We start from the raw sequence: 21761 nt of genomic DNA, 5'->3' as shown, positions 1-21761 counted from the left end.
GGGGCTTTTTAAGTTTAAAGACTTTGCATGGCCTCATAAATTTTCAGGAGTCTTAAGGGCCTTCAAAAGCCAGCTAGCAGAATGTATACTTGAAAAGGAATCCCTATCACAACACTCCACACAAGTCATCACCCATCTTCATAACAGTTGTCTTTAACAACTTTGGAAGTGATCACTTTTCATGCTGATAAAAATTTGTCAGCCCAATGAACAGCAATTGGGAAACTGATTTTTAATAGTCCTGCAATGCATCAAACTGTCCTACAATGGCACAGAAGAATATATGTACACCCTAAAAAGTAACTTCTAGGAAGTCTTATGTCCTGGGGAAATTCTTTTTATCTCACCACTCTTCTCCATGCAGACATGGCTCATCACATGAAAACTAGAACAAAAAAAAACCCCTTCCTCACTTCTGGGGCTGATTCTATTTCTATCCATCTGTGGCAGACAGATCACCATCAGACTTGCTGAAAAGGCTTGAAGGAATTTCTTTTCCAAGGACTTACATTGCTGTATGTGCACTCCAACCCAGAGTAAGGGGAGGTTTTGTACTTTCAGTGCAATGGGATGATAAAGTTAAATATCTTGGAATAACCACTTGCTGTCCAACCTTGTTATTGAGAGAGAGGGCCACATTGAAGCTGTATCGTTTCAGATGAAGAATAAGGACCCTAAAAGAGATGATGATATAATCCGTTAGTTCATACATATTGAAACATTCATCTGAATCTCAAAACAGCCTAATCTAAGCCTATATATTAGAAAATTTCCGTGTTTATTTGATTAGCATAAAATTCTGTTTTATTTACCTTTTTGACTCATAAGAGTGCAGAACAGATTAAAGTGTCTTAAGAATTCTAGAAAAAAATACTAAAGAAAATATTAAGTTACTAAAAAAGGTTGGGTTTTTGGGCTGGCTAGGTGTCACAGTGAATAGAGCACTGGTCCTGGAGTAGGAAGGACCCGAGTTCAAATCCGATCTCAGACACTTAACACAAAAACTAGCCGTGTGACCTTGGGCAAGTCACTTAACCCCAATTGCCCTCCAAAAAGCAAAAAAAAAAAAAAGTTGGGTTTTTTTAAGTTCAGGTAAAAGATACTAGATTAAATGTTTACTTGTTCATTTCAATCAGTTATATAGCCTTTGATGAAAAATTTTCAGTGTTTCAAAATAGCTCTTTAGTGAGTACTTGTAAGAATACTTTTTTCTTTCTTAACCCATATTTCAACATTCCTTCCCTAGGGAATCTGAGATAAGAAAAAGAAACCTGCAAACCTATTTTTCCCTATTTAAAATTTTTTCTCTTACTGTATTCCTTTATTAGTTAACCTATCTGTGTTTGGAAATTTGTAGACCCAATCTAGTTTGTGGGTCTGAAAAGGCTTTTGAGCTCTTTGGCACCATTAGACTCAATGGCTGGTGTTCAAGTGATCTTTTCACCTTTAGTACTGAATGAATCTTTGTTTGATGGACCAAATGACTACAATCCACATAAACATTTTATAATTGGATTTCAAAATTCATATGGGAACTCAACCACAGTTCCAAACAAATGAGACTGATAGCAAATTGCTTGCTTTCTTACAGTGTGTGCCTTTATTACTGAAGCCACAAAACAAAAATTCACTAAGTCCTTTAAAAGTTGCTCTGAAATTGCAAAATGAGGGCAAGGGTTTCTTAATTGTGCTTCTTTTGCTTTTCTAATTAAAAAAGAAGTCTCTGCTAAACTTTATAAGTATTATTCCCTGTAGGAGGAGAGGCTGGTTCATTCTTTGTGTTCATCTTCCCAGTGCTGAGGACAGTAACTGGCATGTAATAAAACCTGAATAAATTCTTGTTGCTCTAAACTCTAGGCAGAGATGGGGAACACATGTGCACTGTTTCACATGTACTGGGGGTTTATTCAATGGCTTTTCTCTGCCCTTCTTTTCACAAGAGAACTTTCTTAGAAGGGACGGCTCACCGGGTAATGGGAGGTAGGTGGGATTAAGAAAGGTGATGTAAAAACGAAAAAAATAAAAAATTAAAATTTAGAATTAAAAAAAGGTGATGTAAAAACGAAAAAAATAAAAAATTAAAATTTAGAATAAAAAAAAGGCTCTGTACTTTATTACTAATTTTAAAAAAAGGATGCTGCTAGAATATCCCAAATTGCTTTTGCATAGCAGTATACTAACCAAATAAACCCATCTCTGCTCTTGAAATCATTACCATTAACACTCCTATTTATGGTTTAGTTTTACTTATCTTCCTGACTAACCCATACTGTCAAACTTTATTGGCAATTCTATATATGCATTCAATCTTTAAGATTTTCTACTTTTCTCAGATATTCTACTTTTCAAGGAGAAATAAAGAATACCAAAGAAGCAAAACTGAACCAAAATTTACCTGGGAAGTCTGTTGAACTTGTGTGTGACAATAGCAGACTTCCCACCACACTTCTCACAGGAATATTCAAGCTCTTCTGCCTATTAAAAACAAAACACAAAAACACAAGATTGAACTAGCATCTTCATACCCACTGAGAGGATTAGGAACTTTGAACCAGGGGAAATTTGATTTCTGTTTAAGGCCACAACTTAGCAGATTTTTCCTTCCTAAAGAAACTGAGATCTGGTTCTCAAAAGAATCTTTTGGGTTTCAATAAATTTTCTAATTTCTTTAAGAGAATCTTTGTTTGTTATAAGGGCTTCATTTTTATTCCTTTCTAAGTGGGGAGGTGAGGGTAAGATGGAAGGTAGAGAAGCTAGACTCTTGTTAACTGAAAAGTAATAATAAAAAAAATAGTAAGAAATTACACTTTGGTTGAGGCTTTCCTACTCCAGGTTAGAGAGTGAAGGCAGAACACCCACAAATCACCGCACTAATTAATAAAGACGTTACTTGTCAATTAATACAAGAAATAGTATCAGTATATAGCCTTCAGCAGGGAAAACCCATGAATTCACTCCAACAAAATAGAAATTACTGTAAAATCAAAAGGGATCCTGGCAAATTCTCATGAAGAAGTACTGCTGTATGGAAGCTCTAACTATCCACAGGATCTTTCAAGGATCTGTTACTATGAACCATAGGAATAAATTTATCTAACAGTCCTAAAACATGAGAATTTTCCCCCTTCTCTTTGTAGGTCTTATACTACCTCAGAAAAAACAAAGGATATATACCGATCCCCCCAAATCTTCTCAGTGGGGATTTACATATTGGTTAACAAAAACAGATTAATAAGGTAGATTTGCAAAATCTATCTCCTACTTTAAAAAATTTAACCTATCTTACAAGCAGAAATACTTTAACATAAAATTTTATTAACCCTGAATTGTCATTCCTGTTCATTAATATTAAACACGAGTAGGGTTATTTTCTAAATACATTTGCTGGTAGACAAAATGAATATTCTGCTTAAGCAATCTGTTTTCAAATCAACAGGGCGGCTAGGTGGCGCAGTGAGTAAAGCGCCAGCACCAGAGTCAGGAGAACCAGAGTTCAGTTCCGGCCTCAGACACTTAACACCCACACATAAAAAAAAAACTAGCTGTGTAACCTTGGGCAAGTTACTTAACCCCAACTGCCCTCCAAAAGGCAAAAACAAACAAACAATGGGTTTATGAAGTCCTTTTCCTCTAAAAGGGAATATTAAAAATTATAAACCACTAAAGCAAAAGGTAATATTAAACAATTCCTATTTTGATAATTATTTTTTCCAAGCTATCTAACAAACTGCAAAGCAATACATCAGAACTAATCAGAATAAATCTATGAAATATACATTTCTATTAACAAATAGTATTATTTACCCTAAAGAAAAGATCAAGAGAATCTTGGATTGACCGAGGAGGTAGTGGTTTCTTTCTTCGGGGCAGGTCAATGGAAAGGTCATTAAACTGTTCACGTTTGGGAACAGTTTCACCACATCTACAGAACATAAAAAACATATTCTTCTAAACACAACTGTACAGTGCAGAATAAAATGTCATACTTGTAAAAACTAATTTCTCTCTAAGAAATTTGATGGGATCAATTGGGGAACGGTTGAACAAGTTGTGGTATATGCATGTTATGGAATACAATTGTGCAATAAGAAACGAGGAGCAGATGGACTTTATATTTACCTGGAGAGGCCTATACGAACTGATGCTGAGTGAGAAGAGTAGAGCCAGGAGGAATTTGTACACAATTACAGACACAATGTATGTGTGATGACCAACTTCGATAGACTGGACCCTTCTTAGCAATCCAGTCATAAGTCAACCCTAAAAGACTCATGATGGAGAGAGATGTTTACACCCAGAGAAAGAACTGAGATTGAACCCAGACTGAAGTAAACTACTTGCCCTTTTTCATTTTCTTGTTTGATTTTGTTTCCTCTTTCCCATTCTTCATTCCATCTTTTACAATCTTTATAACCTGACTAATGCCTAATGTGAAAGTATTTGCAGATACTATACTTGATTGCATGCCGCCATGGCGGGGGGCAGGAGAGAAAATTTGAAATTCAAGTAATTGTGGTAATGAATCTTGTAAACTAAAAGTAAACAAATTAATAAAGACAAAAAAAGAAAACAAATAATTGACTAAAAATAATGAAAAAAAAGTAATTTGATGGGAAATATGAGACAACAGGCACTCCTTTACTATCCTGAGCCAAGCAAGTTCACTAGAGGGGGGCATGTGGATTAGTTAATTTATGACTTTGCTCCAGGCTTTACTTTAGAGGGTGTCTACATCATCCAATAAGTACAGCTGTACTGCAGAGCGGACTGAGAACTGCACTTGATATTGGGAAGACTGGGTTGAAATCATGTCTGTAACACTTTCTAGTTGTGTGGCCATGAGCAAGTCATGTAGCTTCTCTGCAGCTGAGCTGCTTTTGTAGCACCTACCACAGCAGAGTGGTTCTGAGGCTCAAGTGGGATAATGTGTGCAATGTACTACATAAATCCAGGTACTATTTTATTGGCACAATTACAACTCTCAGTATCAAAGACAACAACATTTCCTAAAATACACAAACAAGGAAGCAGGTAACTCAAACAGACCGGAGGCTGCCTCGTACAGAGCAATGGAGTCCCACCTCTGCCACTTCGGTGTCAGATCATGGGCAAGTGCCCTAACCTCTCTGAGCCACAGTTTCTCCATTGGTAAAATAAAGGAGCTGGATCTGATGGTGTCCAGGGGCCCTGACAGCTCTACACTTATGAACATACAGGCATCTTCATGATGCTTTAAGAGCTGCATAACAGTACACAATAAGGCAGCACTATGGGATGTGTGGCTCAACCACCTAACTAGGGCAAAGATGAACAAACCTTGGTAATATGGAAATAAAGCCTTACAGAATCTGAAATACACACTAGCTCATAAAACCTAAGCATCTGAGAGCTTCAAGTTCAAATCACCTCCTCTCTAGAGACTAAAAACAGTGACAGGGATTGCTGTCTAATCTACTCATTAAAATAAACCCTTCTATGTCATAGTTAAATGGACTGTAATAAAAAATAGGATTAAGGTGTTTTCTCGTTTGTTTGTTTTTCCTGGAGGGGCTGGGGAAGGTCACGGACGATGAAGAGAAAGGCCCTGGGCCTGTGATTTCTTTGCTTTTCTGGAGCTCCCAGGGAGAAAACTCCAGGTGCTGATGTAGCTCAGCATCTCTCCAGCATCTTCTACTCTCAGGCAAGGTGGTCTGAGGTTCTAAGAAGTGAAGCAATTTGCCCAGAATTACATGATGTGTGTCTGAGTGGGGATGTGAATGGCGGTGTCCTGACTCTGAGACCAGCTCTCCACCTGCTATGCCATTGCCTCTCAGTTTGATATTTAAGATATGTGAATGGCTCTTTCAGTGAGAAAATAGTCTTTATTCAAAGACCTATCCAGTTCTGGATTAAAAAACAACTAGTATATAAAGGCCCTTTTAAAGAAAAATCAAGTGCAAAAATGAATTTCATAGCATGTGAAAAGGGTATTTATGTTAAGAAATGCAGGGGCGGCCAGGTAGCACAGTGAGTAAGAGCACCGGCCCCAGAGTGGGGATGACCTGGGATCGAATCCGGGCTCAGACACTTACCACCCACCCAGAAACACCTGGCTGTGTAACCCTGAGCAAGTTACTTAAACCCAATTGCTTTAAAAAAAAGAAAGAAAGAAAGAAAAAAAAGAAATGCAACAGATTATTCTATCATTTCAGCTTAAAGTTAGTTTCATTTTACCAATCATTTTTTAAGAAGAATAAAGACACTGAAAAAGAGCTCAAAATACTTACAAAAAGATAGTGGGAACAATCAATGGATTTCAACATCCACACCTTAGAAAGAAGAATGAGGCAAGCAGAACTTACATCATAAGACAGTCAACTATTCAACTCAACAAACATTTCTTGAACTATTTTGTGGAAAGCACTGTAGCAAGTGATGAAGAAATTACAAAGTTAAGAGAGATAGGTCCCTATCCTTAATAACCTCCAATCTAGAAAGGAAGAGAAGACTTTTCCAAAAATAACTTTAATACAAAACAGAATATGATAAATAAGGAAGCAGTACAAAGTATTAGGTAAAGTCTAAAAATTAATCCAGTACATCTTAGAGGTCATGGAAGGCTGCACAGAGAACTTCAGAGGCCTTCTAGTCCAGCCCACTAATTTTACAGAAGAGGACACTGAGAGCCAGTGGAGTTAAGCAATATGCCCAAGGTTCACTACGCAGGCAGCGCTGTGGCGCAGTGGGATCACAGCCTGGGCCCTCTGACTACCAAATCAGTCGCTATTTACACAATCCCAAATGTTTCACTTGGGTCTGGAAGGATGGGCAGAGCTTCAATAGGAGCAATGAGAGGAGAGGAGAGGGTATTCCATTTTCTAGCAGGGTATGGAGCAAAAGCACAAAGTCAGGACAGGTCAGGTGTTGTTCATGGAATAACCTTTGGGTTGAAACTCAGAGCAAGTGAATGGTAAGTAATGGAAGATACGATGGCTCTCCACTCCAAAAGACCTGAGCCAGGATGCCCAGCACCCTAACACAGCCCATTCTGCATTCTGATGTTCTAGTGCTCAAGAAGTTTTTTCTTATCTTGGGCATAAATTTCCATCTTTACAACTTCCACTTAGTGTTTATAGTTTTGTGCTATGGGACCAAAATAAATACCTCTCATCCCTCTTTCACATGACAGCCCTCAAGAGCCTTGAAGTCTCTGCTCCTGCCCAATCACCTAAAGTTATTTCAAATCATTCTCACAGTACATGAAATCCATGTCCTTCACCAGATTAGGCTGCTGCCTTCTCCTCAATGCTCTTGGTATGAGAATACAGAATATAGTAAAAGCTAGGCTAAGGAGTCTGAAGTTTATTTAGTAGGCACTTTGGAACCATTGAAGAATTTAGAGCTGGAGAATGACACGACCAGATCTAGTCATAAGGTTAATCTTAACCATTGTGAAGAACAGATTTAAAAGAGATGGATGGTGTGACATGGTAGGAAGGCTGTTGTAATAGCTTAAGTCAGTGGCAATAAGAACTTGAATACAGAGTAGCAGCAGGAATGGAAAGAGATGGCTGGATTCCAGTGATGTGGAGGAATCCAGAGGATTTGGAAACTGAGTGGAAGTGGGAGACAGAAAATGAAAAGAAGACACTAAGATTTCAGAACCTCTGGTAATTGATTCAACAATTACTAAGTGCCTACTCTGTGCAAGGCATTGGGCTAAGACTAAGAATGCATGGATGCATTAGGACTCTCTCTGTCCTCCAGATCTTGTGGTTAAATAACAAGTATAATAAAGGTGTCCTAAAAATTTTCCCATTAATTCAAGAAGTAGAGGTATTAGACAAAGATTATTCTTTTTCAAGTTTGGCAGTGAAATGGAGGACAAGACAATATGCCTTAAGTGCACAGAATAACTGATTTAAAAAGGTTTTTGCTATTTATTTAGTTATTAGGATAGGAATCTAAGTTTAGAATTCCTCTTTTAGATAGGAATCCTGGTTTACATATCAGGGAAGTACTACAGCAAGAGTTTGAAGACATGAAGAAGAAAGGATGAGTTACAGAAAGATGTCATGATACACATCTTTTAATTTTAAAGGCATAAATAGACAAAAAAAACACGTCTCTCTATGACAAAGGATACTTACACTTTACATATGATAGAATGCTGGACCTCAAACTCCAAATTAGTAATAACAGGACATGTGTATATCCTGGTAGCTGCAATATCATCTGAAGTCCGTCCTGGAGAATTTTCTTCCCCAGATACAGGCTCAGTCTTCCAAGTTTTATTTAATTTTTCCATGTCCTCCTTTAGCTGATCCAAACACTGACTTAAAAATTCATGTGCATCCTAAGAAGAAGATCCACTCAATTAGATCAGAAATACCAACCTCATATGAAGCCTTCTCGATAACTTTCATGATTTAGTTTATCAAAACAAAGTACAACTGAATACAAAAGGCAGAGACACTAACTCCAAGGTATCTTAGTATATTTGCAATTTGTAGCTTAAAATCTAAAATGGATTTCTAAAAAGTTGGCTTAGCACCAATTATATGCTACTACTGACTTTACAACGCAAAACCACTAAGTTCAGACCCTTGAAAATCAATCTCCCAAAACAGTAAAATAAAATTACAGTGAAATTTTTTTTCATTAAAAAAAATTTATTAATATATTTTGTTTTTACATCACCTAAATTCTCCCTGTATTTTTCTCCCCTTCCCCTTCTAGAAGGCCGGTCGTTCCTTTTACAAAGAATGAAAAAAAAAAATAAAAAGAGAAGGGAACAAAAATCTATCTATCTATGTGTGTGAGTATATTTAATGTTCCAACCCATGGATCCCTGTACCTCTGCAAAAGAGTAGGAAGGAGGTATCTTCTCATATTTCTTCTTTGGGGCCAAGCTTGGTTTTGTTTTGTTTTTTTGTGACCTTACAAAAAACATTCATTTTCATTTGTTTTGTAATGGCTGTTTTTTTCATTTACATAGTTGTAGTAACTGTGCATATTATTATTTTCTTTCCTGTGCTTTCTTCACTTCACATCAACATGCTAAATCTTTCCATGCTTCTCTGCATTCATCATATTCATTTCTTATAGCATAGCAATATTCCATTGCATTCCCATACCACAATCTGTTTAGCTTTTTCCTAATTGATGGGCATCTACTTTGTTTCCAGTTCTTTGCTAGCACAAGAAATGCTGCTATAGTATGGTAATGTTGATTTTTTCTCTTTATCAATGATTTTGGTGACATACAGACCAAGCAGTAGAATCTCTGGGTCAAAGGATATGGCTGTTTTGGCTAATTCATCTGTATAATTTCATATTGCACTCCAGAACTGCTGGACCAATTCACAGCTCCACTAGCAATTCATTAGCATACCTGCCTTCTCAGAACTTCTTTCAGTTTCACCATTTCATTTCAATCTTCATTTTACCATAACCACCTCATGAGGTAGGCCAAACCTCCAATTCACATGTCGAAATTGAGGTTCATAAATGTAAAGCTCCTTGCCTGAGATTATAATAGCTAGTGAGTGGTCACTCTTGGACTAGGATGAAGGACCCCATCCTTCTAGACTAGCCCTACTTTGATCACAACAGGCTGTATTCTAGTGATGGAGATCAACTCTTAGCACTGTGTCTGGACAGATATACTAGACCTCAGTCAGGCATGATGAGGGAAGCTTTGCAACAATTTGGTAAAACGGTGATTTTCACCATCCCTTGAACTTTTGCTATCTATGCACTGCAGCAAAACTGTGTACATCCACAAGAATCTTGGATATGATCAATTCTGAGAGCCCTGGGTATTTCTTCTGCTGGAGATAGCATATTAGAAAAGTCTTTTGGAACCTTTAAGACCCGCATGATCAATACTACAATGGAGATCCCCTGATACCACCTCTAACACACCCAGAAGCTCCAGGCCTATGAAACCATCTACAGACTACCTTCACTTAAAAAAACTTCGTTTCCTGCAGTTCTCTGAGCTTCCACCTCACCTCCTAGTAATCACAGATGTATAACCCAGGGATAGTTCTCCCTCAGCATCTCCTGAAGTCAAAGGGCATGTTGGAGCTGGCCCCAAGACTGCAGGGGACCACGGCTGGGCTGGGGATGTGTGGGTTCGACGCCCGCCCCCTCCCCAAGGCGTGTACGGTGAAATTTTTTTCTCCAACCTAAAACAATCTGTTAAATTTTTAAAAATGTTTTTCCTAAAATAACAACCATGCTAAAATTTAAAAACTACTTCTCACAGAATGCTAAAGATATTTTAAAATAATCATAACTTTAAAAAAACAACAAAATAATCATTACTTACATTTTGCATATAGCCAGAGAATCTCTCTGCAGTAGCTGAAATGGCATTTTTTACCTTCTTGAGCAAATCTTTCTTTGTTTCTGAATTGCAGACATCTTTCTTAGCAAGAAGGTGGGCAAAGCGTCTAGTAAATTGAAAACACAAGGTTTACAAATTATGAGATTACAAAGTATCTTCAGGTGTAAGTACAAAAATCTAAATTCCTCAAACCTGGATTTTTCTATAGCCATTAAGGCTCAATGCGAGGGGATTAATTTTAAAATTGCTTTGCATCTGGATTGAAGTTCAGACTATAATTCTTAACAGTTTGTAAAAGAACTGTCATTCCATAGGTCCAATCCTCTCCATTTCCAATCCCCTTTTCAACTATGCTCTTGAATGTCTGGATCTCAAGACCATGCCTCAGCTGTCATTTTATCCTGCAACTTTCCTCAGTACCTGCAGCCTCCTCACCCTGGAACATATAACTACCCCTGAGGCCTTCTCACCTTGGAATATCCCTCCACCAAGTCAGTTCCCTTCCTCCATTGGTGAGCTACTCCCAGGGTCTCCATTTGGTCAGACAGCTTTCATTCCCCTCCAGGGTCTGCTCCTGACTTTTTGGACTTCAAAACTATAATCTGGACCTGGATTTCTTCATTCTCCTCCCTCACCTTCCACCTGTTCAGCTCCCTTTTGCGTGTACTCTTTTCCCATTAGAATGTAAGCTCTTTGAGGGCAGGGCCCAACTTTCTTTTTGCTGATATTTCTTATCCCCAGGACTTAGTATAGTGCCTGGCTCATAGAATGTTTTTAAATACTTGTTTCTTTACTTCCCTCCCTAAAAAAATTTGCCTTATGGAATTTAGTATCTAACAAGATCTTTCTGCAAACTGCTCCCAAGGGAGAAAAAAAATTCCCTCAAGGAGCTTACAATTTATCTAAAAAGACAAGAGAGACAGGAAAAGTTAAAGAGTTAATAATAGAAATTATAAAGATAACTATTACAAAATAACAACTCAATGAACAGTATAAAATAATTACATTTTATTTTCAAGAAAGGTCAGTCTTCTATCCCTTCTACTTCCTTCCCTCCACCCTCACTGAGAAAGCAAGAAAAACAAAACCCCTGTTAGAAGCATATATAATCAAGTAAAACAAAATTTCTCATTGGCCACGTGTGCTTCACCTATCAGGAGATAGGCAGCACGTCTTATTATAATTCCTTTGGAATGATAGGTCATTATGCTGCTAAGAGTCAACACACCAGCATATTTTATCACATTCATTTACCACAATTTGTCCACATATTCTCCAATTTATAGGCCACCACCACCATTCTCATTCTTCACCACCTCAAAAAGAGCTATCTTATTAATCTTTAGGACTTGTTTTGTTTAGGATTAACCCCTTCCTTATTCTACCTCCTTGCCCCTTCTCCCTTTTCTTTTCCCACTGAGTGTAATGTACTTCTGGGTCTGTTTACAGGCATGCAAACGTGTATTCTTCCTTCTTTTATCCAGTTTAGATGGGAGGTCAGTGGCTCCCCACTAACCACCTTGTCATTGTTTGTATAGCTATCTACTTGTGAACTCTCATTAGTGAGATTATCTTCCCTACCCTTTCTTTCCTATCCCTGTGTATTTTCCCCACTCTTTTCATTCTGTTCTTAAGATCATTAAGACTTAACAGAACCACTCTAATGATTTGCCGGATTGGACTCCTTCTATGAACCCTAATGATGAGAGGGAAAAGAGAGCACCCATGAATCATCTCGCCATATTTAACTATAAGCAATTTATCTTTGTTTATTCCCTTATCATTGTTTATTTATGGTCACCTTTTTAATGTTCCTCTTCATTCCTCTGTTTACAATTCAAAGTTTTTCTGCAGCTCTGGTTTTGTCATTATGAATGCCTTAAATCCTGTTTCATTAAATGTTCATTTTTTCTTCTGTGACATTATACTCAGTTTTATTCTTGGCTACAAGCCCATATCTTTTGCCTACTAGAATATTGTATTCCAGGTTCTCCACTCCTTTAAAGTGGGGGTCGCTAAATAATGTGTGATACTGACTGTCATTCCTTGGTACTTGAATTCTTTTTTTTTCTGGCTGCTTGCAATATTTTTTCTTTGACCTGGAAGCTTTGGATTTTGGCAGTCATGTTCCTGGAAGTTTTCATTTGGGGATTTATCTCAGAAGATGATGATGGATTCTTTCTATTTCCACTTTGCCCTCTGGTTCTAAGAGATGTGGGCAGGTTACTTTTAAGATTTTTTTGCAAGGCAGCTAGGTGGTGCAGTGAATAGAGCACTGGCCCTGGAGTTAGGACACTTAACACTTAACTGACCGTGTGACTTTGGGCAAGTCACTTAACCCCAATTGCCCCTCCAAAGGGGGAAAAAAATATTTTTTTGCAATATAGTGCCTTGGTTTTTTGGTCTTGGCATTCAGATAGTCTAAAGATCCTTAAATTTTTTCTCCTAAATGTTTTCTAGGTCAGTTGCTTTTTGCTACGAGATACCTTTTCTTTTCAATTTTTTTCAGTTTTTTGACTTTGCTATATTTCTTGTTGACTAAAAGAGTCATTGGTTTCTAATTGGTCCATTTGAATTTGGGGGAATTTGTTGCTTAGGCAAAGTTTTTGGACCTCTTTGTCAAGCTATTACTTTTCTTTCCAATTCTTTCTTCAACAGTTCCTAATTATTTTCCAAAATTTTCTTCAAATGCTCACAATCTATTTATAAAAACATTTTAAACTATTTTTCAAAACTCTTGCTTCATTTCTTCTAGGAATTCTGATTAAGTTTATGCTCAAGCTATGTTTTCCCCTGAAGCAATGCCTGTAGATGTTTTGGAGTCATCCTCTTATGCATTTGTATCTTGAATTTCCATACAACCATAATAGCTCATCATGGTGAGGTCCTTTTTTTGTATGTCCATTCTTCCAGGGACTTCATGTTAGGGCTGGATTCTGCAGCAATTCTAGAGGGAAGGTCTGGGCTGGTCCTGTTGCTGCTTGCTTAAATGTAATGTTATTCCAGGATCTCAGAGGCAGGCTAGGCACCTGTAGGTTTTCAGTGCTCCTAACTGGTCTGATCTGGGACAAAGTCTGATTGCTGCCCTCCTGGTCTGACTTATGCAGTTCTACTATACTCTATTTCATCAGTCAGTTGGAAAGCTCTGTTGGTTTGAAGTGGCAAAATTGTAAGCTCCTTTATGGTCCTGGATTTCTGCTCTATTCCTCTGTAAGATGGGCTAGATGTTGGAAGTGAGACCCAGCTCTGCACCTAAATTCTGAGTCACACCACTGTTGCTCTGGCTTCTGAACTTCCTCTTTTCTATGAACACTGCCCAAGGTCTCCTTATTCAGAAAAGCCACTAAGTCGTACAGGTCCCCTTTTCACTCTTTCCTGGTTCTATGACGTCAGATTGGGGAGTGGGCAACAAAGTTATCAGTTGGCACCTGTCCTCGTTCCAGTACCACAGTGAGAGTCTGAGACCTCCTCTTACCCCGGTGCAATGCCTCTCCTAGATGCTGGAATCCTGTGTGCAGTGAGCTTCTTGCTCAACCCCATCTTCAGTGTCCATAGACTTCCCTGTCTGTCTCCCAAGCTAGGCTGGGCAAAGGATTCAATGTGTCCTTTTCTGGACTTCCCCATCAGGTTTCAATCTGGCACGTTTTTCAGATTTAGTAGAAGTTCCTATAGAAGAGGTCAATGCATTGCTTCCTATCTCTATGCCTGTAATGCCATGCACAAGCAGCTTTCCAGAAGAGTGCTACTGTGAACAGCTTTTAAGGTTCTGATTACACAGTACAGTGATCACTCTATTCCATAACAAATCAAAGCAAAACTTTCACAGAGAATCAAGGTATAATATTACAACATCACAGAAAATCACAATGTAATATTCACAACATAGTCTCAAAGTAAAATAGTTGCTCTTAAGTTAACTCAGTCACTTATCAGTAGTTTCAAAGTACATAGTCAAAATCTTCCACTTTTGGGGCAAACTCTTGATCAACTCAATCAGTCACTTATCAGTAACAATATCTCAAAGTACAATAGCCAAAGTCTTCCACTCTTGGGGCAAAGTCTTGATTAACTCAGTCAGTCACTTGTTCATCAATCAATTACTAAGCATCATACACAAAACCCTCTACCCCTTTGGTCACTAGTAAACTATAATTCCATAATTACTCAGTACCCAAGGAGAGGTCTTTTCATCTTAACTTGGGGCCTGTTCTCAGATTCCCTGGATCCCCTTCCATGGTCCCAGATTCTACCTGGATTCACAAGACTGTCACCTGGGTGCAATGGCAGACAGCTCCCAGTTCCTTGACCAGCTCTCTGGACAGGTCCTGCTCCACACTGAAGTTCACAGTGTCTGGTCCATGTCAGATCCTTCACCATTTCTGCTCCAGGGAATTCAAGGCTCAACCAAGCCACAAAGTCTCAGCATCCCAGTCACGCTTCAGTCACCTGGGCTCCTGGGCTTCCGGGCTTCCAGGCTCCAGTCCAGAAGAAGCTCCACCACCACAAGCTCCCAGGAAATTCTGGCTCAGGTCTCCATTTTTCTGTAGCTGCTCTGCCACCAGATCTTAGTCTCAAGAAATTCTGACTGTGCCTCTCTGGGGCTTTTCCTTATATACACACAGCATTAGCTTCCTGTTTCAGCCAACCTCTTCCTGTTACATCAGTAACAGGAGACAGGAGTTCATACCTTCTGTTTCCCCAAGAGAGGCTTGACCAGTTATTAAGTGCTAAGTACCTGCTACCTTTGCCAACATAAAGGGATCTTCAAATTCAAATTACATTACCATTACAAATGCCATCCTGGCTCCACTTTCAGACTCAATCCTCTCTGTATTCTATCTCCTTTTCACTGGCTGAATTCAGTTAGCTTATATTTGAAAATGAATACCAAAGGTAGTGGATAATTACCTCTTAAATCTTCTATTATTAAGTCAAGTTACAAAATTCTCTACTAGGAAATTACTTGAAAAAGATTTTCAAATTAAAGTAAAATCAATCATGGTGAAAAGAAAATGTTCTTCTAAGTTGGGTAAAAATGACCATTCCTTATCTAAATTCTTTCCATTTATTTACAAAAGAATTGAAGAATTTTGCATATAAGACATTCTAAAAGTTATACACAAAGCCTCTGAGAAATATCAAATACATTATGCTTCTCTTAACCACCAGGTTCCCCCACCCCCCGCCAGAAAAAAAACCTATTAGCATACAAGGGGTAAAAAATAAAGGATAGAAAATATAGCAGTACTTATAAAAAAAGAGTAAGAATGTTTTACCTAAGAATACTAGTTACCTGATAAGTGCATTAAGTGGTACTTTTTTCCATGGGATACCTTGCTTAAGCAAATCATTAGCAAATGACTGAAGTGAAAATAGGGACTGTAAAATGGCATTCATATAGCAAGTATTTCCCAAATTCGAAAAGCTGAAAAATAAGAAACAGAAACATTACTTGAAAACTGTGCAAGGGTTCCTGCTATATAGATCCACTGAAATATTAGCTGAGTTTTCCTTCCTAATTTTGTAGATCCAGGAAATAATATAGCTCTCTCCCTATGCTGAGACTAGAACACTAGACTCAGAGACCCAAAACTTTCTTAGTCATATGAGTTTGGGCAAATCACAGCTTCAGAGTTTGTTTCCTTTTAGTAACACGGAGTTGAAGATAACACTTTAGAAGTTGCTACACTTTAGAATTTGCTACTGTAAGGAAAGAACTTACACATATTCAAAGAATGAACTGAGTGGCAACAGCAGCTAAAAGTTAATAAGCATTTATTAAGTACCTACTGTGGCCAAGGAATTAAGGTAGGTAGTACAAAGGAAAGTCAACATTACTATCAAAGATTTTGTATGTAGTGTCTAAATGTTTAAAGCTTTCACTAAACTACATCTGATTTTCCCCCAAATTGTATTATTGTTTTTTTCATGCTAATAAGCATATATTCTCTTCAGCTGACTCAGTAAAGAATAGGAAAAGAGAAAATTGTCACCTACCCTTGTAATTGTTGTGGTGAATGAGTAGAAAGGGGCACTCTTGGTTTATTCCATCCAGTATAATCCTGGTTAGACCTTAGTTTTTTTACAGAGAGAGGGGCTGGCTGAGAAAGAAATCCCAAACTCCTTTTGGCAGAGGGAATCTGGCTTGAAACACTAGACCTACAGATAAGCATAAATAATAAACAGGCCTAACTCTTTTAAAAAATGTTCTATTTTTCCCAAGCAATTTTGGCAAAGGTCAAGGATTAGTATTAAAAAAAAGAAAAATTGCCTAAAATGAAACATTCACAGAAATCCGAGTCATCTGACGAAGTTCAATCAATTAGCATTGATCAGTTAATTAATGGACACGAGAGGTGAAGTACATGAAATAGCCCCCAATATTGCCTCAACTTAACTATTTTACATAATTAGGAAATTTAATAGACTAGCAAGTTCATGGAAAAACACCACTTTGAATGCATTCTAATAAAATGTACCAGATTTGCCAACTAAAACATCTTTCAGTATAGCAAAAAATACTTCAGGAAAGCCTAAATGGTTTACCAAATATAAATACAAGACAAATCTCAAATGGTTTCTAGGCCAGACTTGTAAAGGGAATAATTCTACTTTACCACTTTAGAAATAAAATGTTGATCTGATACTAAACATTTAAACTAAAAAATTTTCAAAGCAACAGAAAACTGACCAAGCTATTATTATTATTATCGATGATAATGCTCAAGGACTTGGATTAGGAATAGAGTATTTGCACAGGTCAATTCTGCTGCCTTTCCAGTAATCACTCCTCCTTGCCTGTCATTTCAGATAAATAACTTATTTCCCTATGATTTCATCGAGGATTTTCAGTATTTTAATCAGATTTTTTCAAAATGAGGTTCAAAATTGTAATTCCAGTCAACTCAACTTGACTTTGAAGGGCTATTCTTTTTATATTTACAGCTTTGAGGCAGGATGGTACAGTGTGAAAAGCACTATCATGGGAGTCAGCAGAACTGAGTGACAATCCCAGTTCTGTCCCTAACTACATTGTTATGGTGGCTTTGGAAAAATCACCACTCCTCTCTGAGTTTCAGATTCCTCTTTTGTAAAATGAAAGGTATACTAGCTGGTTTCTAAGGTAATTTCCAACAATAAAAATTCTGAGCTTATGATTCTATTATCAATTTCATTATTTTAAACACATGTTCAATACACAGTAAAATCCAAAGCTTAACTTCTTAAATAAACAAATAGTTTCCAAGTTCTTTGCAGGTCAAACATAAGATTAATACATACCTGTCTAGGTTTGAATTTCCAGTAGAATAATCTTTTGATACTGCTCTACTACCATAAAAGGATGATGATTGAAGGGGCAAAAGTCCTGTAAAAAGGGACCAAATAGGGAAAATGAGTTCTGAAATTGCCAATTCATATTTGAAAGATATAAGCTAACATAACTGCTCAAGCAATGTGCCTACCTTAAACAGCAATTTTGTATATTAATATTCCACTAGATGAAACAATGGTAAAGCATGACAAAAGTTGATAAAAACATTTTTTCCCTAAGTCTGGGAACAGCTAGAAATTAATATTAATAAACGGAAAGCTCTAGGCACTGTCTTATATAATTTTATATTTCTTCTGATGTCTATTACAGTATTCTGCCTATATTAGGCACTTAATATGTTTAGTGAACAAATGAAGTTAATATTTAACTAAACTGACATTAATGGATTCACGTTTTCAAAAATACTTTATATAAATAAATTACTATCTTATCTAAAGGCTACTTACCTGATGTTCTATTCTCCTCTGCCTGTTTCAAGCTTAGTTGTTTCTCTCTACTGCTGTTTAAATACTTCCTTGAAGGATCTGTCATGGCTTTATTGTTCCTAGGCATAATAAGTTTATACCAAATATTACTGGCATGCAAAAATTTGCTATCTTTTAAAGCATTTGACAGTTTATTTCAAAGAGTACATTCAATGAAGTGCCTTGAACATGGAATTTAGTGCAGGAAGAAGCCTTTGAGATCAACTAGACCAACTGCCTGGAGAGACTGAAGTTAGTAACATTTTTGGTCTATACAGGTGACCAAATAAGAATCATTAAAACAACCACTTTGTTTAAAAAGTCAAAAGTCAATACAATATCATAATGAGTAAATAAAAACTAGGAAGAACATATCATTTATACAAAATGCCAATTCATGGTGATGGCAAGAAGCTAAAAGATTATACTTTTGTTTTGATTTTATATTTATTTTCAGTTCCAAATTCTCTCCCTCCCTCCACCCATTAAGAAGGAAAGAAATACCATACCTTTATATGAGATTATACTTTGCAAAGAATGAATCCAAGTGAAATAATTACATTAAGATGGGAAAAGCAAAGTTGGAGGGAGACAGTTCTTTAAGCTTGGTCCTTTAGTATTTTTTTGTATCTAAACTTTCTTTGTTTCCTTCATCTTTTATGAATGATTAATCTGGATTTTTTTCCTGTTAGTGTCTTTAACTATATAATTGCAGTCAAAGTATATATTGTTCTTTTGGTTCTGTTTTCCTCATTCTGCATCACTTCTTATGTCTTTACCTATTTTTCCAAATTCTTCATGTCATTGGTTCTTATGGCGCAATAACATACAATTACACTCATATACCATAACATGTTCAAACATTTTCCAATCATTGAATAACTAGTTTATTTCTAGTTTTTATTATGAATAGTGACACTAGGAATGAAGCAAGAAGAACCAAAAAAATTCAAATGATAATATCAATAAGTAACAAATGAACAATTCTGATCAACACAACAATCAACCATAATTTCAGAGGACCAATGAAGTCATGACAAGGGTGATGGACTAAAAGCAAGATGAGAAACATTATTTCTGAAAATAACTAATGTAAGAGTTTGTTTTGCTCTACTATGCTTATTTGATATAAGGGTTTCTGTATTTTTTTTCCAGTAGGGAAAAAAAATGCTTATTAAAATTTTTTAATGTAACTTTAAATACTTTTTTGCAATTCTTATTTATATTTCCATACAGCTTTACAAAAAATTTGGAACTACTTTTGCACTGCCTTTTTTTAACCACAGATTTAATTCACCATTTTAAAATATCTTAGTTCATCTGAGAAGAATCAAATAGAACTCAAGTTGTTATAACTTTCATTTCTCTAAACATTTTCCCATATGATTATGACACTTCTTTCACGAATTTGCCAGTTCATCAAGCTTGACATACTTCCCTCCTCTAGGTAGAGAGGTGGGAGACTACAGGTATAAAATATTAGAATTGCTATAGTAATTCATTATGCTTGTTTTTCTTTACTACAAGAGAAGATTCTAGGTGGGGGTAGAAAGAAAGGATTAGCGACCTTTATTATGTGAGATAATCTTTGATCTTTGATCTCCTTGAGGAAATTGCCTCAGAGGGATCTAAAAATGAAAGGGTATAGACATTTTACTTACTTTGTAAGCATAAGTTCAAACTGTTTTCCAAAATAACTGCACCAACTCACAAATATAGTAATAATGTATTAGTGTGCCTGTCCTTCCATAAGCCTTCCAATATTTACCATTCCCATCTTTTGTTATCACTGCTAAATTGTTGAATGGCAGTTAGATAGCTAAGTGGGTAGAGCACTGGGCCTGGGATCAGGAAGACTCATTTTCCCCAGTCCCAATCTGGCCCCAGATACCTACTAGTTGTGTGACCTTATACAAGTCAGTTAACCCTGTCTGACTCAGTTTCCTCATTTGTAAAATGAGTTGGAGAGGGAAATTCCAGTATCTTCACCAGGAAAACCCCAAATGGGGTCACAAGTCGTTAGACACTCGGGGCGGCCAGGTGGCTCAGCGAGTAAGAGCACCGGCTCCAGTGTCGGGATGACCTGGATCAAATCTGGGCTCAGATACTCAGCACCACACCCAGAAATAACTGGCCGTGTAACCTTGGGCAAGTTACTTAACCCCAATTGCTTTAAAAAAAAAAAAACCAAGTCATTAGACACAACTGAAAACAACTAGGCAACGTTTTCATGTAAGACTCCTTTTAACTATTCTCATCAGCACCACCTTGGTACAGTTCCTCATCACCTCTACCTCACCTATATTATTTTAGTAGCCTAAATGGTTTCCCTGCCTCAGAAATCACTCTTCTCTATAGCCCATCCTACAGACTGCTGCCAAATTTGACTTTCCTAAGATCTGCCAATATCACTTCCCTATTTTACCAATTCCAGCAACTCCTTATTGCCTCTAAGATGAAAGATAAACCCCCGTTTAGTTTTTAAGACATTACTCCTCCACCTGTCCACTCTCATCCAGTCAAATTGACCTTCTCTTTCTTCCTTACCCACAGTATTCCATCTTCATCAGAATTTACCACCTCTTTACTTCTGTCTCAAAAAAAAATTTTCCCTCTTCCTTCAAGATGCTACTCAAGCCCCACAGAGCCTTTCCTGATCCCTTCCCCCTAAATGACACTAATCTCCCTTTCAAGTTACCTTGTACTTAACTACTTTTTGCTTATTATCTTTATATATTCTCTATGTGTTGTCTTCCCTATTAGAATATAAGTTTTTTTGAACAGGGATTGTTTTTTCTTGGTACTTGTATCCCCAGTGACTGGTATATAATAGATGCTTAAGGCTTGTTGACTGAGACCATTGTGAAAGTTTACTGAATTCTGCCTAAAATCTCCCTATGCTGTATAAACCTGATTTACTAAATGGCAACATAATTTCCAAAGAGGTTAAATTATAATATTCCATCTAACTACCTTCCTCTCCCTCTTGTTAATGATAACAATTAAAACTGTTAATCCCAAAAGAACAAATACTATTAAAAAATCTGTTCAGAGTTAATAGGAAAGATCCTTGGAATCCAACTTCCTATTTGACAGTTGAGGAAACTGAGGTCCCACTAGAGGTCAAGTGACTTGGTCAAAGTGAACATAGGGAATTTTCATAGAGCCTAGATGTGAAGCCTGGTATTCCAGTTCCAAATCCAGGGTTCTCTCCACTCCATTGGACCCGTACTACTTCTCTCCCTCCTGGTACTACAAATAATAAATACTGACAAAACAAGAGGGCGACAGCTGCCACATCATTTTTTTCAGATGGCATACAGTTGAATACCATCACTTAATACCTATTCAGTTCTCTAACCATCTGTACTGTATTCCCTAGTGGATCCAACCATCAGGGTAAGAAACACTAATGTAATGCCACAAAGGCTTTTATGGCAACTTACGATGATGAATCATTTTCCTTAGGGTAATCTTCATTCATCTCTGATCCCGTCGAGAGCAATCTTTTTCTCTTTTCATTCCTACAGAATACAGAGAATAGGTATTCTAAATATCAAGAGACATTACTGTATTAACTACAACATCAAAATTAGAGTTCCTAATGGCCTTGAGGATACTATCTGTGATC

At 37.1% G+C, this 21761-nt stretch overlaps 1 protein-coding gene across 6 annotated transcripts in view; it reads right to left on the bottom strand.

Annotated features, from left to right (window-relative positions):
* The window catches only part of USP37 (ubiquitin specific peptidase 37), a 51383-nt gene that overhangs the window by 10955 nt on the left and 18667 nt on the right, over nt 1-21761 (bottom strand). For all 6 annotated transcript variants that reach the window (XM_069075135.1, XM_069075133.1, XM_069075136.1 and 3 more), the window contains 10 exons: nt 21577-21654; nt 18113-18210; nt 17615-17699; nt 16331-16492; nt 15627-15758; nt 10316-10439; nt 8130-8335; nt 3805-3922; nt 2396-2475; nt 510-674 (listed from right to left, as the gene is read on the bottom strand). In XM_069075135.1, coding sequence (XP_068931236.1) covers nt 510-674; nt 2396-2475; nt 3805-3922; nt 8130-8335; nt 10316-10439; nt 15627-15758; nt 16331-16492; nt 17615-17699; nt 18113-18210; nt 21577-21654 — 1248 coding nt within the window. The remainder of the gene's footprint in view (nt 1-509; nt 675-2395; nt 2476-3804; nt 3923-8129; nt 8336-10315; nt 10440-15626; nt 15759-16330; nt 16493-17614; nt 17700-18112; nt 18211-21576; nt 21655-21761) is intronic.

Source organism: Petaurus breviceps, unplaced genomic scaffold (genome assembly GCF_028583685.1).
Source record: "Petaurus breviceps papuanus isolate PSGF00001 unplaced genomic scaffold, PetGlider_PUasm1.0 90903, whole genome shotgun sequence".
Lineage (NCBI taxonomy): Eukaryota > Metazoa > Chordata > Mammalia > Diprotodontia > Petauridae > Petaurus > Petaurus breviceps.
Note: the sequence above shows the minus strand (reverse complement) of the source record. Positions and strands in the feature narration are given on the sequence as shown.